This window comes from Periophthalmus magnuspinnatus, chromosome 16 (assembly GCF_009829125.3).
Source record: "Periophthalmus magnuspinnatus isolate fPerMag1 chromosome 16, fPerMag1.2.pri, whole genome shotgun sequence".
Classification (NCBI taxonomy): domain Eukaryota; kingdom Metazoa; phylum Chordata; class Actinopteri; order Gobiiformes; family Gobiidae; genus Periophthalmus; species Periophthalmus magnuspinnatus.
In genome coordinates this window covers 5,393,510-5,410,488 of record NC_047141.1, presented here as the reverse complement: position 1 = coordinate 5,410,488, position 16,979 = coordinate 5,393,510, and the positions used below count along the sequence as shown (strand labels likewise).

The following is a 16,979-nucleotide window of genomic DNA, read 5'->3' as shown; positions in this document are numbered from 1 at the left end:
GTGAACGCTCAGAATAGACCTGCTCATGGGAACGGGGATGGAAACGGAGGGAGGAGGAGATCGAACGCCAGCCTGAAAGAGGGGCCGCCGATATTGACAAGAATCTCGATCGTTTTTGCATCATCTCGATAGCGATATTCAGACGATATTTGAACAATCCATCGGGAATGTGAGAAAAAGAATGTGTTAAAACATAAGGAAAAAGGAAAGGAGGGCTGTGTTAAACGTGCTGTGGAAATGTCTGGGTTGAGGTTCAAACTTGTTATTTTTTGGCATATTGACCTATTGTGCATGTGTCTGCTGTATAGTAGTAAATCTATAACACCCATTGGTCATTATTTGCATTATTTTAAATCACGATATTGATCTCAAAATAAAGAAAATGAGTCTGCTGACATCCGCGTTAGAAAACTGCAGCGACTCTACTGAATCCTACGTGTATCACCAATCGTGGAACTAAGTAAGTGCAGAGCTGTGGCAAATTGTCATGTTATAAATAAGTGATTAAAGATTGCTCAAACATCACTCCAAATGCAACGTCTGGGGAGTAAATATGGAGGGGAACATGGTTAAAAGCTCTGAAAAGTTTGTTGTACAGAACATGTCTGCTGTAAATCTTCACCACTGGCCCATATGTTGTTTTGCTCCAAACAGCTGCCTAAAGAATACACACAGCAACTTTATCAGCTCTCTTATTTGGCTGTGGATGACTTTGCAGTTTAGTTAAATCTGGGGAAAGGTGATGTACATAATGTTCACTGTATAAAAACTGTGAAAAACGGAACTAGTTCATTTTATACAGTTTGCTGTGGTCCAGTGGTATTCCTCACTTACCTGATGCATTCAGAGCATCCTAATCATAAACGTTTTTTCACACATTTCGAAGGCCAACACGGAGATTTGCCATTACAGAAATGGTAACAGTAACTAGCCTGCTAACCGCACGCTTCCTGATTTTTGGACAATACGCGACACTATAATTGTATGCAGACTTTACCCAGCGGACTCATTTCGACAAATCTAATTGGACAAAATGGGATACAGCTCATTTAAAGTCAGTTTATGTATTAAAAAGGAGGTCAAAGTTCAGATCAGTCACCAGGAATTTAATGTAATGTCCTCAAAAAGCTTGTGTATGTGTGTGTTTGGTATGTTTATGCGGCGAGGGCTGTGGAAGGCGGGCCTGTCTCACATAAGTGTCTCCACATGTCTGTGTGTAGTCCATCTGAACATGTGGAATGCACACAGAGCTGCTATTATCACTGCGCTCTGAACCAGTGCAGCTCGTGCTCCGCAACAACGGCAACATTTACCAGCTAAAATTAGCACAAGTGCTGTCGAAAACGAGCTTAATCTGGCCAAAAACGCTTTCAAATGGGACTGACGAGTGACTGCGTATAAGATGCTCTACTTACTGTCTTACGAACATGAAACACAGAAGTAGTTCATTTTTTAAATGGTTTGCAGCGGTCCAAAGTTATTCCTCACTTACCTGTTCATTCAAAACATTAAAATGAGACCAGAGCAGCAGCCCTACTTGGCCCTACTCTGCTCGGTACTTGACCTACTTGGCCTGGTTGTGTTTCCATTACTCTTCAGAATCTGGCATCGCGATTAGATTTCTGACTTATGTTTTAATAATAGGATTTTGTTCAAAGTTCCATTTTAAATGAGACTGAAATCTGAACTGATAAATGGAGTGAATATGATTAACTGAGATTCAGGAGCCTCAACCTCCTCCTGCTCCTCTCTAGCGAACCACAGCTCACCTCAACCCTCACCTCTAATTAACCACAACCCCTATTTATACAAGCCTATCCCGACAACACCGTCTGTCTCCGCTCTCTCTACCCCTCCCTCCCGTCCCGTGTCCCTTCTTCAACTTTCAGCCCGGAGACCTTACCATCTACAGAGAGCGGGGGGTCCTGAATCGACCGAGCTAACCATCTGAGAATATCCATGGAGATTTGACGCTCCTCATGTTCTTGTGAAGATCTTAAGTTCTCATACTGTTCTTATGAAGAGTTAAGGTTCTCATAATGTTCCTGGTGTTCTTCTTGTAAAGCTCAGATGTTCCTCACGATGTAACTCATGATGTTCCTTGTGCTCTTTTCTGTAATATTCCTGGTGTTCTTGTGTAGCTTGATGTTCTTCTAATGGGTTCTCGTAAGATCTCGTGTTTTGATTATGCTCTGATGTTCCCGGTGTTGTTTTTTTCAGGAGAGAATGCTGAGCCAAAGCGGAGGTAGTGCCAGGAACAGAGACGTACTGGGCCTGCGCTGTCTGCCAGGTACAGCACCCACAGAGCACCCATAAACCCCATTTGAGCACCCTCACACCTACAGCAGCCATGTACTTCACCTATAGAGCACTGACACATAGACAAGTAATCCAGAACATGGACCACAGGAGTTTTAAAGGCCTCCTGCTTGTCTTTTCTTGGGGTTATTACTGCTATGCCTGGAATGTTTCCCCAGTATGGCATTAAACTCTATCACTATCTCCATGGAGACAAGAGTTCAAGTTTTCAGTCAGATATGTGGAGAGGCGACACACTCATGTTTATCTACGTCTAATTAGTAATGAAACACCTGTATACATAAAGTTAGATACGTTTAATGCCAAACTGTGGAACCTTCCAGGCAAAGCTACATCATATTCACTGAGGTAAGAGGAGGAAGTTTATGAACGTTATTGAAACCGAAAAACCCAAACAGAAGCGTCTGCGTGCGCTGGTTATGGCTATAGCAGAAGTCTGAGTGACAAAGTGTTCCAGCTAAGAGGTTTGTGCTGATAAAACACAGTCAAGGGCGAATTCTCTGACGGTATCCACAGACCACCCATTCATCACCCGTATAGAGCACCCATACAAGAGCGACGGAGCACCCATACAACAGCCATAGTACAGCATCATACAAGACCACACAGCACCCATACACCACCCAAAAAGGAGCCAATACAAAAGCCAGACAGCACCCATACAACAGCACCTATACAAGACCCATACGGCACGCACACAGCACCCATACAACGCCTATCAGCACCCATCAGTAGTCAAGACCCATAAACACACAGGGCTGAGGGTAGAAAGGGCTGTTACTGTGGTTACTGTGGGCAGTGATGGGTAGAATAGTTCAGTAATGCAGTTAGTCACCGAATACCTGCTATTTTCTGGTCTGTGTTATAATGTTGTTTTCCTCATCACAAACAGACCTGGAGTTGTGTTTTGTTTCATTCACACATTACCTACTGAACTGAAAGTAAAAGGAGATGTTAACTTGAAAACTACCGCTACATGACATCACAAGGTGGAACAGAGCATTTTGAGCTTGGGAGGTGTGGACAGACTAATAATAAAGGGTTACTCAAACATATGTGAATGAAACAAAACAATTTTAATGAGGTAACAACATTATAACATGGTTTAAAACTCACAAGAGTCAATTTTGTGTAATATAAGACCTAATGTCCAGACCTTAATGTCAGTTTCACCATTTGTTATGCATTTCCTATTACTCACTGGAGAAGGAAAAAATCACACATGCACTCACCACAAGAGCTGTGGTTTCTATTTTTTTTCTCACTAATACTGTGCAGTCTGAGTACTACAGTATATTCCTTTGATTTTAGGGAAGTAATTATACTCTGAATACAACTGGATAACAGCGTATTGTGCCTGATTAGCGTATATTCCAATAAATAATAAATACTCAGAATAAACCAGGAGTGGGTGGGGTCACACACAGAGGTCACACACAGGGGTCACACACAGGGGTCACACACAGGGGTCACACACAGGGGTCACACACGGGGGTCATACACAGGGGTCACACACGGGGGTCATACACAGGGGTTGTTGGTGAGCGCTCTGGCTGGGAGGGGTCACAGTGACAGAGCCCACAGAGCTGTCCATCAGTGTGACAGTGAAGTGAGGGACAGAGGGCAGTGACAGGAGGACTTAGGCTTATATTTAATGGGCCAGGCTTAGGTTTCACTGGGTGCACACTGCTATCCATGGGTTCAAGTGATTCTCTAATGTATAAATCATCAGCCATGTCCAAATTTCATTGTCCATGTGACCTTTCCTCCTGTGTAAAGCCCCCGGTATTGTTACATTACATCTTAGTCGTACATTACACTAGTTTACGTTGCATTTTATATTGAAATAGTTGCCCTTTAAGATCAGCTTGTTCTCGCAGCTCTCTGGGTCCTCTAGGCCAGTGGTCCCCAACCTTTTTATCACCGCGGACCGGCCAACGCTTGAAAATTTTACCGTGGCGGAGCAGTTTTGAAGGCGTCATTGCCTCATTACAGAGCTGGTCGCCGTATATTATGCAGAGCGGGCTTGGTCTGTGGGAATCACCTGTCACGATAAATCCATAGTTCAAGTAGAACTCCTGGTATTGTCTGTTAAAAGCTTTCTTTTACTTGGAAGTTGGCTCTTTTTCTGTCTCTTCACTGGGCCTTTTCCCCTTTGAAAAGAAACTTTCCAAAGACGTCTGTTTTTTACTCATTTTGCTAATTTGTGGGTTAAGTTGTCGCCGCTCAAGTGACGGAAATGTAACTGAGAGAATCCGGTCATTTTTCAAAATAAAAGATGACAAGGACAGAGAGGACAGAAGAAAGAGGGGACAGGAGGAGAAGAAAGGTGAGCAGTGCACACGGAGATGACAAGAGAGAGGAGACAATGAGATAGGAGAGAGAGGACAAGAGACAGGGGACGGAAGAGAGAGGAGAAGAGACAGGGGACAGGAGAGAGTGGATGAGGGGCAGGAGACAGGAGAAGAGAGGAGACAGGTAAACAGGGACAGGAGAGGAGAGACAATGAGAGAGGGGACAGAAAAGAAAGGAGAGGAGACAGAAGGGAGGGGACAGCATAGAGGAGATTGAAGACAAGAGAAAGGAGACAGGAGAGAAGGGACAGGAGAGAGGACACGGGAGACAGGAGAGAGGGGACAGAAGAGAAAAGAGTGCAGACAGGGCCAGGACAGAGGGGGGATGGGACAGGAGATAGGATAGAGGAGACATGAGGAAAGGAACAGGTGAGAGGAGGCAAGGGACAGGAAAGAGGGGACAGGTGAGAGGAGAGAGGCAACAGGAGAGAGGAGACAGAGAGGGGACAGGAGAGAGGGGACAGGTGAGAGGAGACAGGGGACACAAGAGGAGAGACAGATGAGAGGAGATGGGACAGGAGAGAGGGGACTGGAGGGTACTGTAGAGAGGAGACAGGAGAGAGGAGACGGAAGAGAGGGGATAGATGAAAGGAGACAGGGGGCAGGAGATAGGAGACAGGAGGAAGGTAACAGGTGAGAGGACACAAAGGACAGGAGGGAGGGGACAGGAGAGAGGGGACAGGAGAGAGGAGACAGGGGAGAGGAGACAGGGGAGAGGAGACAGGGGACAGTAGAGAGGAGACAGGACAGAGGAGACCAGGGGACAGGAGAGGACAGAGGAGCTAGTGTTTATTAGCTTAGAGAAAGTGAAACAGAGCGGCACATGAAAGTTGCATGGACGTGTCTGAGCCCTGACCTCCTGCTGACCTGTTCACCAGACAATCACACACTTACTCACAGGCTCCCTCTGCTGGTGGCACCCACTGCTGCAGTCAGGAGAGGGAGGTGGGAAGTTCTTTTACGACCTTATACTTTTACTCCTACTTGAGTAATATACTGCAGTGTACAGTGTAACAGTACTCTTACTTGAGTAAAAGTTGTAGTTACTCTTCCCACTGTGAGTAAGTCTACAAGTGAAAAGAGCTGTATTTTTTATTCTTTCATTTCTGATTACAATTAAAATTGTTCTGTTTCGTTTAAAAGTCCATGGTCCACAGATTGGGATCCACCAGTCTAACCTAAGACTGTGATGTGATAAGCAGTGGTATATCTTGTAATGATGGCATGACTGCGTTGGCGGATGCTGTTGCCATGGAAACATTGCCTCTTGTTGCTGGGCGATGGAGTGTGATGTCTCTGGAAAAGTGGAGGTGTGAGTTGATCCGCTGTAGCAGCACCTCCGCAAGAACTATGGAAACAAGGATTTTTAAGGACAGTTTTGAAGGATATAATAAGTTCACTGATTTGGGCTGTCTGCGCAGAAAAATGGATTTACACATTATGGCTTTAAGTTACAATTTAATGGTCCTATATTACACAAGCTTGATTTTTGTGAACTTTAAACCATGTTATAATATTGTTACTGCATTAAAAACATACCTAGAGTTGTGTCACCAACAGAAAGTTGCATACTGTCACTTTAAAATCTAATCATAATCCTTTTTTATTTTTTTTTTATTGTGCAGATCGACTGGGGACTTCAGGCCTTCTGCTAGGTGCATGGCTAGTAGACATTGGAAGTAATAACAGTAGGGGTAGGGAGATATGGCCTAAAATGTTAATCACAAGAGAAAATTTGCAATAATCATATACAGAGAATCGGATGAGATTTTAAGCAGTGGGATATGGCAGTGAAGGGACCGCACACCACAAGCCAAAAGTTGTGAGCGCACCTCGCGTCAGTTGTTTTCTGTCCACAGTAAAGCGACTGACTTTAAGACTCAGAGCTTTTCAGAGATCAGAGCTTTTCACTTCTACTTTAGATACAAGTCAAAGCTGTGTTATTCTTATTTGTAGTTTGTATTAAGTGTGGTGTAATTGTTCAGTTTTGATGCAGAGAAGGCTGGAGATAAACTACACAGGAAGTCACTATCACTAATCTGCAGGATGTAAACAGACACACTTGCCTTTTTATTTTTTAAAGCTTCAAACTGGACAGTAGCACTGTTTTGAGGACTGAGGGTCATTATTTGCAGTTGCGGTGGTGACGTTTTGTGGTTACAAATTTACGATATGACAGAGTGCTATGGCATATGAGCATCTTAAATCGGGTCACGCCTACCCGGATCAAGAAAAAGCAAATCGGGTCCTAAATCTGGCAAATGATCCTGTAGTGTGTGACGGGCTTAAGGCTGTTTAAAGGTTGCTTTTGTAATATTTTTACACAGTTTCGTGCTATTTATGTCATAGCTATAGCATGTGCTTCTACTTCTCATATCTTCTCTTTTTTGCCACAGTATCATCTTTCACCTCAAACGATATACCCCATATAACCCCATTATACCCCATATACGATATATCACGATTCATCTGTCTGTCTCCTATCCTCCATGGTCCTGACTGTCCCCTGTCTCATGTGTCTACAGGTGAGTGTGTCCTCCAGAGGGTCCTGATGGTGAGAAAGAAGCTGACGTCCAGAGAGGGGCGCGGGTGGCTCTCCGGGACCTTGTTCTGCACTCACTTTAGGGTGGCCTTCGTGCCCCAAGACGCCCCCAACCCACCAGTGAGTACCCCATACACACCCTGTCATTGAGAAGCAGGAGGGAGGAGAAGGAGGAGGGGAGAGAGGAGGAGGGGAGAGGAGGAGAGAGGTTTGAATAGGACCTGGGAGAGATTGCTAAAATACTGATACTAAAAAACATGCATGAATGACATCTCAAACCTCTTCAAGCATGTTTTGGATGAGGGGAAAATGTTATAATGTGGTAGAAAGCAAAAAAGGGGAAAAAAAGCAGATTTTGCACAAAACCCTCTTTTTAAGTAAACATGATTAAATGGTGGTGATGAAATGTACAAAATGCCTGTGTGTTTTCCAGGACAATGCAGACCCTGTGCTATTGGGGGACCATGATGTGGCTCTGGCCTCCATAGAGAAGGTGGTTGTGGGTAAGTCTTCAATAAAACACAGTAAAACACTTTTCTCCCAAACCTGTCACACAACAACTTGTCTCAGTCTAGGCAGGTCAAAGAACCCAATAGGTGCAAATGGGGACTACGAGACGTTCAGTGGTGTCTAGTAATTTAGCATTTAGCGAATAAAATTGACTATGGCAGAAATGGATAACCAACATCTCATTTATGTTGAGCATTTAATTTTCAGACATAAGGAACTGTGTTATTTCCAAGTTATTTGTTCTACGCAGCACAAATATACACAATGAGGCTTCACTAGTTTTCACTTTAAAGGGGTGGTATTACACTTCTATGGGGAATTTATTGTTAACACATAACATATCTAGATCACCATGTTCCCTTTTATTGCTTTGAAAATGCTATATTTATAGACTAACAGGAGGTGCAGAGTGGGCTGAGAAACAGCAGCTCCAGCTTTACGCTTGTCTTTTGCTAAAACAGACACATTTTCTCTCTTCACATCCTCTCCTGCAGATAAAATCTCTATTTAAAGCATTGCTGGGGTTGTCTTTAAGCTCGTTTAACCTGGTGTTGACACGCAGTGTGACATGTGGTGGTGCTGGGCTCTCGTGTGCACTGACCTTTAGTCTGACCCTCCACTGTCTCTCTCAGTGGGGCCTAACCGGACCAAGCTGGTGACCGCCTCGTCCTCCCTGAAGTTCACCCCAGAGGAGCTGCTGCTGTATTGCCGAGACATGCGCGTGGTGTGTCTGCTGTTCGACCGGCTCACCCCAGACTCTCAGGTCCTCCAGGTCAGTCCCCTTAAGCTCAGACCCCTTAATTTCTCAAGGCCCTCAGATCCCCAAGGTCAGTCCCCTTAAGTCCACCAGGTCCGTTCTTTTCCGATGCTCCAGGTCAGTTCCCTCCAGATTAGTCCTCCAGATTAGTCCCGCTGAGGTCCTCCAGGTCCACCCCCCTCAGCTCTTCCAGGTCAGTTGCAAGGTCCCCAGCTCAGGTTCTCCAGGCTCGCCCCAGTCAGCTTCTTCAGGTCAGTCGCAGGTCCTGCAGCTCAGGTTTTCCAGGTCCTCCACCCCCAGTCTCTAGATCATTTTATTGTTGCCACATTTTCAGTGACAATTTTGATTTTGATTTTACTGTCTGTATAAGCCGTCCATTGTAATAAAAAAAACCAAAAAAAAACTCCCTAATATCGTAAAGAACACCAGTGCAATTATGAAGCTTTTTAACACGATTGTGTTCCTTCAGATGACCTACACCATCGCTAAGACCTACCAGCCCCTAAAACCCGGGTCGGTCCTGTCCTTCCAGAACGCGGCCCTCGGCAGTGTGGGTACGTACAGTGAATCAACAGTCTCTGGGGTAGTGTGCGCCGGGATAGTATGCTTGTGTGGTATGTTCTGGTATAGTATGCTTATGGCTCTCCAAAGTACCAAGCTGCAGTACAAATCTAATGTCCATGTGTTAAATTGATGGAGGAAAACCCCACCCAGACTTAAGGGGCACACACATGGAAACCACCAGAAATGCTTATCACTATAATGGGTCTAACACAGGAAATTCAGGCTGCATCATAGCCTTTGTATACAGCCCTCTGCACCAGTGCTGTACTTAGGGTGTTTGAACCGGGTATCCTCCAGTTTATAACCAACACTGAACTGACTGCGCTTCTGCTGCATCTACAGACTTCCCATCCTGTAAATCTTGAAAAACCTGGAAAATAAGAAAAAGGTTTTATAAGCACAGCCATAGGGGATTTCAAGCAAAGTGCGGGATCCGTGGTTGATAATGTGCATACAAGCCGACAGTGTGATGTTGTGGTGCAGAGATGAAGCAGTTCCTGAGTAACCGCAGCAAAGAGCCTCACATGAACTGGTTCGAGTCTGCTCAGGACTGGGAGCACGAGCTGGAGCGCTGTGGGGCTGTGGGCTGGAGGGTCAGCGCGGTCAACGAACGCTTCGAGATGGCCACCAGGTAACTCCATCAGTGCTTAGAGGACAGATCCACAGCTGAAGTGCTTATGACATATTTATTGCTAGGCTTATTACTGAAGCCTACAGAAAGAACTGCGGAACAAACATTTCAATCTAATAGTTATTAGGTTCATTAGGTCTTCTGGTAGAATTATTAATACTGCAGTGACATCATGCTGGGGGTGTTCTGCATAGATCTGTATGGTGGAATGTTCAGCAGTTTCCATGGTGACACACTTGCACACATTAGCAAACACTGCTAAAATGTTTTAAGATAGTGTGAAAAATGTATGGAAAAATGTATGTAAACAACACATTTTCATGAGCCTGTGATCAATACGAGCCTTCATGATCCTGTTTAGGTGAGAGTGACTAATGTTAGCTAGCTCGTGTTTAACAGCACAAATCAGCTCACCTGTCATAGTTCCAACTAAACCAGCTCTTTCTGGTCAGGTTGTGTAAAAATACATCTCAGACTAAAGTCTACTAAAGCCTCAGATAGAGTAGTGCTTACAGTTAGCATCATACCCTCAGGAAATGTTGATGAAATCAGCTGCAAAATATCAATACTTTATTCTTCTTATGTACAGACCTCTGTTTATTTCATAACTTGACAGTTTGGGCAGCACTCTGTCTCCTTCCTCTTCAGTGTCTCGCGATGTTGCTGTGATGAGTCTGCTCAGTTGATTTAAACAGATTTTGGTGTTCTCTACCTACTTGGGATACAGTTAGGAAGAACTGCAGATGATGCTGCTTCAAGTGTAAGAAAGTTGTCCCAACCCTGTAAGCAACAAGCCCAGGAAGTGCTTTAGAACAGACCACTGCAAGAGGGAAAATCATCTCATGGATGGGGATAATGCTAAGGTCAGAGGCACAGAGAGCAACAAGTACCATATTGAATATTAGGGAGGCCATTGAGAAACACAGCCATCGGAGTGAAAATCGGGATGAGGAAGCGTACCAACTTTTCACACCTGAAGAAGTTGGACAGCAGATGGCTCCTACTGCTCCAAATAGGAAGACCGCATCAACAGCTGTTTAAATCAGCTGACTGAACATCACAGCAGACACTATGTAAGACAGCAGAGTGCACCAAAACTATCAAGGTATGAAATAAATAGAGAAACTAAAGTACAATTTCAATCTAATGTATAAACATCACAAGAAACAGCTGAGTTGAGTCTGTTGTGTGATGCCCTGTTCTTTCTCTGTGGTGCAGTCTGCCTCGCTTCGTGGTGGTGCCGCAGAGGGTTCTGGACACAGAGCTGAAGAAGAGCTTTGCCCACTTCAGCGAGGGCCGTATCCCAGTGAGTGCAGACAGTCTGGTACTGCCTGTGTGGCTATGTAAACCTGTTCTCATGTGCTCCTCTTTCCATGTGGTGTGCTCAGACCTGCTCTCCTCTCTCCATGTTGTGTGTAGGGATTGGTGATACATATCGGTTTCATTATCAGTATCAGCAGATATTGATACCAATGTATCAATTTTGGTATCAGAAAATATTGGGATTTGATATCGATATTCAATACTGATTTTTTTTTTGGTGCTGCCCCATTCTCTGTGTGCCCTTTTGAACAGACTGATGAGTCCAAATGGAAATGGGAGAGCGTTTTATAGCTGTATGTTACACAGACATGTGACATTATTTTCTATCACAGATAAATACATTTGGTTATTATTTTTACAAACTTTAATATGTGATCTTTACTTCAACTGAAGGTACATTTGTATGCCTTGATATGTTTTTTAAAAACAAATAACTGGTATTTTGTTTAAAAATATCCATATTGACTCATCCCTCATTGTGTGCTCAGACCTGTTCTGATGTGCTCCTCTCTCCATGTTGTGTCTCCTGCAGCGCTGGAGCTGGAGACACCCTCGTGGGGCTGATCTCCTGCGAATGTCCAGCTTCCAAAACAACATCTACCATGAGAAGGATGACATACGGTACTGCTCCCTCCATCACACAGCCCTATACTAGTCCTGTCCACCTGACTACGCTCATTTGTTTTTCAGACACCCTTTTCTTGGGGTACATGGAAATATGCTCTACTCTACTCTAGGACTCAGGTGCTCTAGGACTCAAGTACTGTAGGGTTGATTTCACACCTGTTTGTCCGGTTAACTGATTTGATTGGGGCCTATAGTTGAAACATTGTTACAGTTTTCATTTGTTGCAGATCAGGTTCTCTCTACAAATAGTGCAGGAAATGACAAAGTAGAAACCGTGTACACCCATTGGTCAGAGCAAAGTCCCTACCCAATAGGTTCTCACTACATTTCACAACATTCTTCTCTAAGAGTCAGGTATTCTAGGATTCGGGTGCTTTGAGACTCTGGGAAACGAGTACTTGAGTACTCTAGTGCCTAGGTACTCTACGACATGGGGTGCTGACTGTGATGTGTTGCAGGAACCTGGAGCTAATCCTTTTTGGGGGCCACTCGTCCCTGTGTGTGGTGGTGGAGCTGGGGGAGGATCTGCCCTCGCCTCTGGACGTCCAGCTGGCTCACAGCCGTCTGCGGGCACTGTGCCTAGGAGGTTAGCCCACTACACCAACACTCAGTAGGCCTACAGCACACAGGGGCACTCTCTGGGGCTGCTCTCTGCTGCTTTTCTGCTCTCTGCTGTTTAAACATGCCAGTAAAGTCTGCACCATGTCAGTATTTTATATATGAACACAGGAGGAGGACAGAGGGCTACAACATAACTCAAGTAAAGAAATGGGTCAACAGTGACTCATGTTGCTCAGGTTCCGGAAGTAAATTTTCCATCCATTTTTCCCCACAGACTTCTCAAAAAATTCACATGGTAAGAGTTCAAAGACACTGCGGAGGCTGACCAGCTACGTGCTAACTTATATGCATAATGCGGTTGTTTAGGCCCAAAAAGCACATTTAAAAAGCGAGATTCATCAAAATGTGTTAATAACGTGGCAGTTTATTACGACAGAGTATAAGGGTCACTTAAATAAATAAAAAAAATATGCGGGCGCTACGAGAATAAAGTCATAGCATTTCGACATTAAAGTTGTAATTTCATGAGAATAAAGTCGAAGTCAGAAAAAGTCGTAATATTACGAGAAAAAAGTCATAATATTAGGAGAATAAAGTCGTATTTCTATGAGAGTATAGGCTGCTGTGTGTGAATGAGTGACCAGTGCATTGTGTCTTATGGAGAATTTGGAGCATTTTGTTCAGATAAACTTTCAACTGGGGTTTACGCACGATGAAATACTGTGTCTTTTAACCCACCATCACCACACTATCATCAGTAGAAGTACTTTGAAGGGACACTGCAAGAATTTGAGTTTGTTTAGTTGAAGGAACTATACAGATTTAGAAGAAATTGCTATATCTGAACAAAATGCTTCAAATTCTTCATAAGGCACTGGTCACTCATTCACACACAGCAGCCTGTATTCTCATAAAAATATGACTCGTAATATTACGACTTTATTCTCGTAATATTACATTGTCGAAGTGCTACGACTTTATTCTCATAGCGCCCGCATAATTTTTTTTATTTAAGTGACCCTTATACTCTGTCTTAGTTTATGAAGTTTCAGAAACAGATAATAAATATGATGGGTCTTGTGGTCATTAGCTTTCTGGAACCAGGGGGTGGATGGACACTGTTGAGCTCCACTGACCTTATTCCACCCTGCCCCCTTTTGCCTCTACATGCTTCTAAACTCCACTTTCTTTGTGGCGGTACCTCCAGTTATGCGGGAATCCTAGTCATTTCAATGGAGAATTTGAGAAACGTTTACCGCTAAGACATATAAACTAGGTTGTATAAAACATTCATTTGCACCAACAAGTCTACAATGCTACAATTCTCTGGCGGCTTTAAAACGGCTTTGAAGTCTGTATAGAACCTATTTGCTGTCAAAATCGTGCCCCCGTGCAAAATAATACAACCCTAATGACAACGATCAAATCAGTAAAAATGTACTAAAGTAAGTGGTTAACATGCACTCACGAGGGAACCCATCTGAGTATGACTGACACTAAATAATCATTACAGTCAATAGAGAATCCAAATACTATTGTTAATGCGACTTTAAACTCGTGGTGAACTATTCTAATCATTCCTTCTTGTCGTCCATGTCCCTGCGGTGCAGATGTGTCCAGCTCAGTGTCTGTGCCTGATGATAAATGGCTGTCCACTCTGGAGAGCACTCATTGGCTTCACTACACCAGGTAATCCGCAGCCCCATAACCCACTACTCCACGTAACTCCTACACCAGGTAACCCACTACCCCATAACCCACTACACCAGGTAACTTCTAAACTGGTTATCCCCCACCACTGTTTACATAAAGCAATCTCTATCCCGAGACCAGCTTACACTGTGGCTGTAGTCCACTGGAGGATGGTGAAAAGCTCTTAAATAATTTTGTATTTCTATGATCTGACCATGTATCAAAACAACAATTTAAAACAGAAATGTACTAGTCAACATTTATATGTAACAGATTAAACTGGATTAAGGGCATTAAAGCTGTTGGTGCTGTGTGTGCAGGTTGTGTCTGAGGAAGGCGTCGGAGGTGTGCTGTCTGCTCCGGAGCGGGCACCTCACAGTGGCCCTGCAGGGTGAGTCTCCTCATCCGCTGGTCCTGTCATTCAGTCACCCGGGCCCCAGCATCCACACTGCACTTCCATCAACACTCATAAGAGGGCGACACTCATGATTATCTCAATTATGCTTCTGCTCCCTGATTTTCACCAGCAAAATACTTGAGAAATTGTTATATTTGCAATATTTTTAGACCTCAAGATTCAGTTCATATCTGACTCACAGGAACATTTCAACATGTTTGTAGAGATCTAAACTCCAGGGTTAGCAGTACTTTTAAAGGTAGGCTGTGTAACTTTTCTGGTAGAGGGTCCACCACCTGCTTGTCTTCATTGAGATGTTACAGATGTATATATTATTTGTTTAACAGATTGGTATTAAACATGGAGACAAGTTACAGGTCAGATTTGTGGAAAGGTGACCAGTAGTAATCAAATACATGTAAGATGGAGTAGAATGCCATACTGTGGAACATTCAAGGTCAAGCAATAATCTCCATAAAGACAAGCTGTTGGCAGACCCGACCAGAAAAGTTACTTAGTGCACTTAGGCCTGTCACGATAATGACTACATCAACTTGAGTACATTCAGTACATGATGGAACAATCATTTTTGGAGCCAATATTCATCATGGAGACATTTTCTTTGTACTAGTTTGGAACGTTTTTATACTTTTCTGAAGATTTGAGCTTACTATCGCTCAAGTGCTTTATTTATTTCATAGTTCAGGTTCATTAAGAATACTGTACAAATTTTTAAGGGGGAATCCTGCTTTAGGGTTAACATGTCAGCGGCATAATGACATTCTCGTCTATATCACATGTGTCAAACTCAAGACCCATTTTATGTGGCCCACGACAAGGTAGATTAAAACGTATGACTGCCTTGAAATGTCAATTTATCAGGAGATGCGCAGTTATACAGCCATATTTTTTACATTTATGGACATGCATATGCAATAGTTGTAACCTGAATAAGTAATAAATACAAAAACAATTAATGAACAAGTTAAAAAAGTAGTTTATTTTACATTACATCTGGCCCTTTGAGGGGAACCATTTTGCTGATGTGGCACTCGGTGAAAATGGGTTCGACACCCCTGGTCTATATTTTCTTTAAAAATATATCGTACTTCAAAATGTGTTTGTCGCAATAGGCCTAAGTGCACCTTTAAGTTTGTGTTGAGTCCCTCGATCTCCCCCATGGGTCTATGACCACTGTGATGTTTGTGATTTGCAGAGGCGGAGGACCGGGACATGGGCTGCCTGGTGTCCTCCCTGGTGCAGCTCATGTGTGACCCCCACAGCCGCACTCAGATGGGCTTCCAGGGCCTGGTGCAGAAGGAGTGGGTGACAGGGGGGCACCGCTTCTGCAGCCGCCTTAACTACCACCGGGACAGTGACAAGGACGAGGTCAGTACAGCACACCCACACTGTCTCGCTAAAGCCTTATACACACATAGTTCACAGGAAATTGCCGGGTACAGAATGTCAAAACACTCAGCAGCGACCCCCATTAACACAGGCATCAGTCATTGCAGGTGTGGTCTGTTCACACATAGTCTGACATTTGGCTCTCACATAACTACACTCTGCTGCATCATTTACATTATAGCAATGGAATGCATGGAATCACTCGTGTAATTAGGAAATCAAGCTTGTAACTGAGTAAGCAACTTTGCAACCAAGGAAACCAAGCTGTGGTACTGGCTTTATTCATACATTAGCCTTCCCTATTCCATAATTTACCCAGGAAATTGCCAGATCGAAAAATGCAGGTTTTAGTAATACATAACACTCATTCACCCCATTCACACATCCAACCTGACTCGGGAATTTACCAGCATTTTTCCACAACAGGGTCAACAAAGCCAGAACTGTATTTATTATTTTGTACTTGGCAATTTTCTGGGACCTATGTGTGAAAGGGGAACTATGGGCTTTACATAACACTTACCATGACACTCAAAGATGCTTCACGCAGTTCAACAAAAACAGAAATGAAACTACAGGAAGCAGTAGGTGAAGATGAAGTTTAGTTTAGCCATTGTCAGCCTAAGAATAGAATAGTATTACTCATTTAGAAGTATAAAGTAGTGGTGCAAAAAACTTAAGTAAAAGTCTAAGTATCAATAAGGGTAAAATTATGTATTTGGGGACACTACTACTCAAGTAAGAGTACCTGTAATTTGAAGTGAATGTAAATGGAAGGACAAAACATTAAATAAAGCACAAAATCCAGACCAGACCACAAAAATTTGACGAACTAAATCATATCTGAGGGAATGGTACAAGAAACACAAATGTTCAAAAACAAAAAACTCAAGTAAGAGTTCTGTTACACTGTACTATATATTACTCTTGACCTCTGACCCTGCTCTTTTCCAATGTTCTTAGTCTCCGGTGTTCCTGCTCTTCCTGGACTGCGTGTGGCAGCTGTGGGCACAGTTCCCATCTCATTTCCAGCTCACAGAGGACTTCTTGCTGGCCCTCCATGACAGTGTGCATCTGCCACTCTTCTCCACCTTCCTGTCCAACTCGCAGAGGGAACGGCTCAAGAGGACTCAGGTACTGCCTCCTACCAGACTGACAGGTTGGGCACAGCTGGTCATGTCACAAAATGGATTTAAACAGCACATTTTCAGGAGCCTGTGATTAATACGAGCAGTCCTGCTTAGGTGACAGTGAGAGTGACTAACTGAAAAGCTGTTGGCTAATGCTAGCTA

General features: G+C 43.6%; 1 protein-coding gene across 1 annotated transcript in view; it reads left to right on the top strand.

The window, feature by feature from the left end:
• mtmr11 (myotubularin related protein 11) overlaps window positions 1-16,979 on the top strand; it is a 37,381-nt gene that overhangs the window by 15,636 nt on the left and 4,766 nt on the right. Inside the window, exons 2-14 of the mRNA XM_033980720.2 lie at window positions 2,221-2,290; window positions 7,199-7,335; window positions 7,649-7,718; window positions 8,358-8,497; window positions 8,952-9,036; window positions 9,530-9,677; window positions 10,896-10,983; window positions 11,533-11,621; window positions 12,086-12,213; window positions 13,799-13,877; window positions 14,201-14,271; window positions 15,494-15,666; window positions 16,651-16,821. Coding sequence (XP_033836611.1) covers window positions 2,221-2,290; window positions 7,199-7,335; window positions 7,649-7,718; window positions 8,358-8,497; window positions 8,952-9,036; window positions 9,530-9,677; window positions 10,896-10,983; window positions 11,533-11,621; window positions 12,086-12,213; window positions 13,799-13,877; window positions 14,201-14,271; window positions 15,494-15,666; window positions 16,651-16,821 — 1,449 coding nt within the window. The remainder of the gene's footprint in view (window positions 1-2,220; window positions 2,291-7,198; window positions 7,336-7,648; window positions 7,719-8,357; window positions 8,498-8,951; window positions 9,037-9,529; window positions 9,678-10,895; window positions 10,984-11,532; window positions 11,622-12,085; window positions 12,214-13,798; window positions 13,878-14,200; window positions 14,272-15,493; window positions 15,667-16,650; window positions 16,822-16,979) is intronic.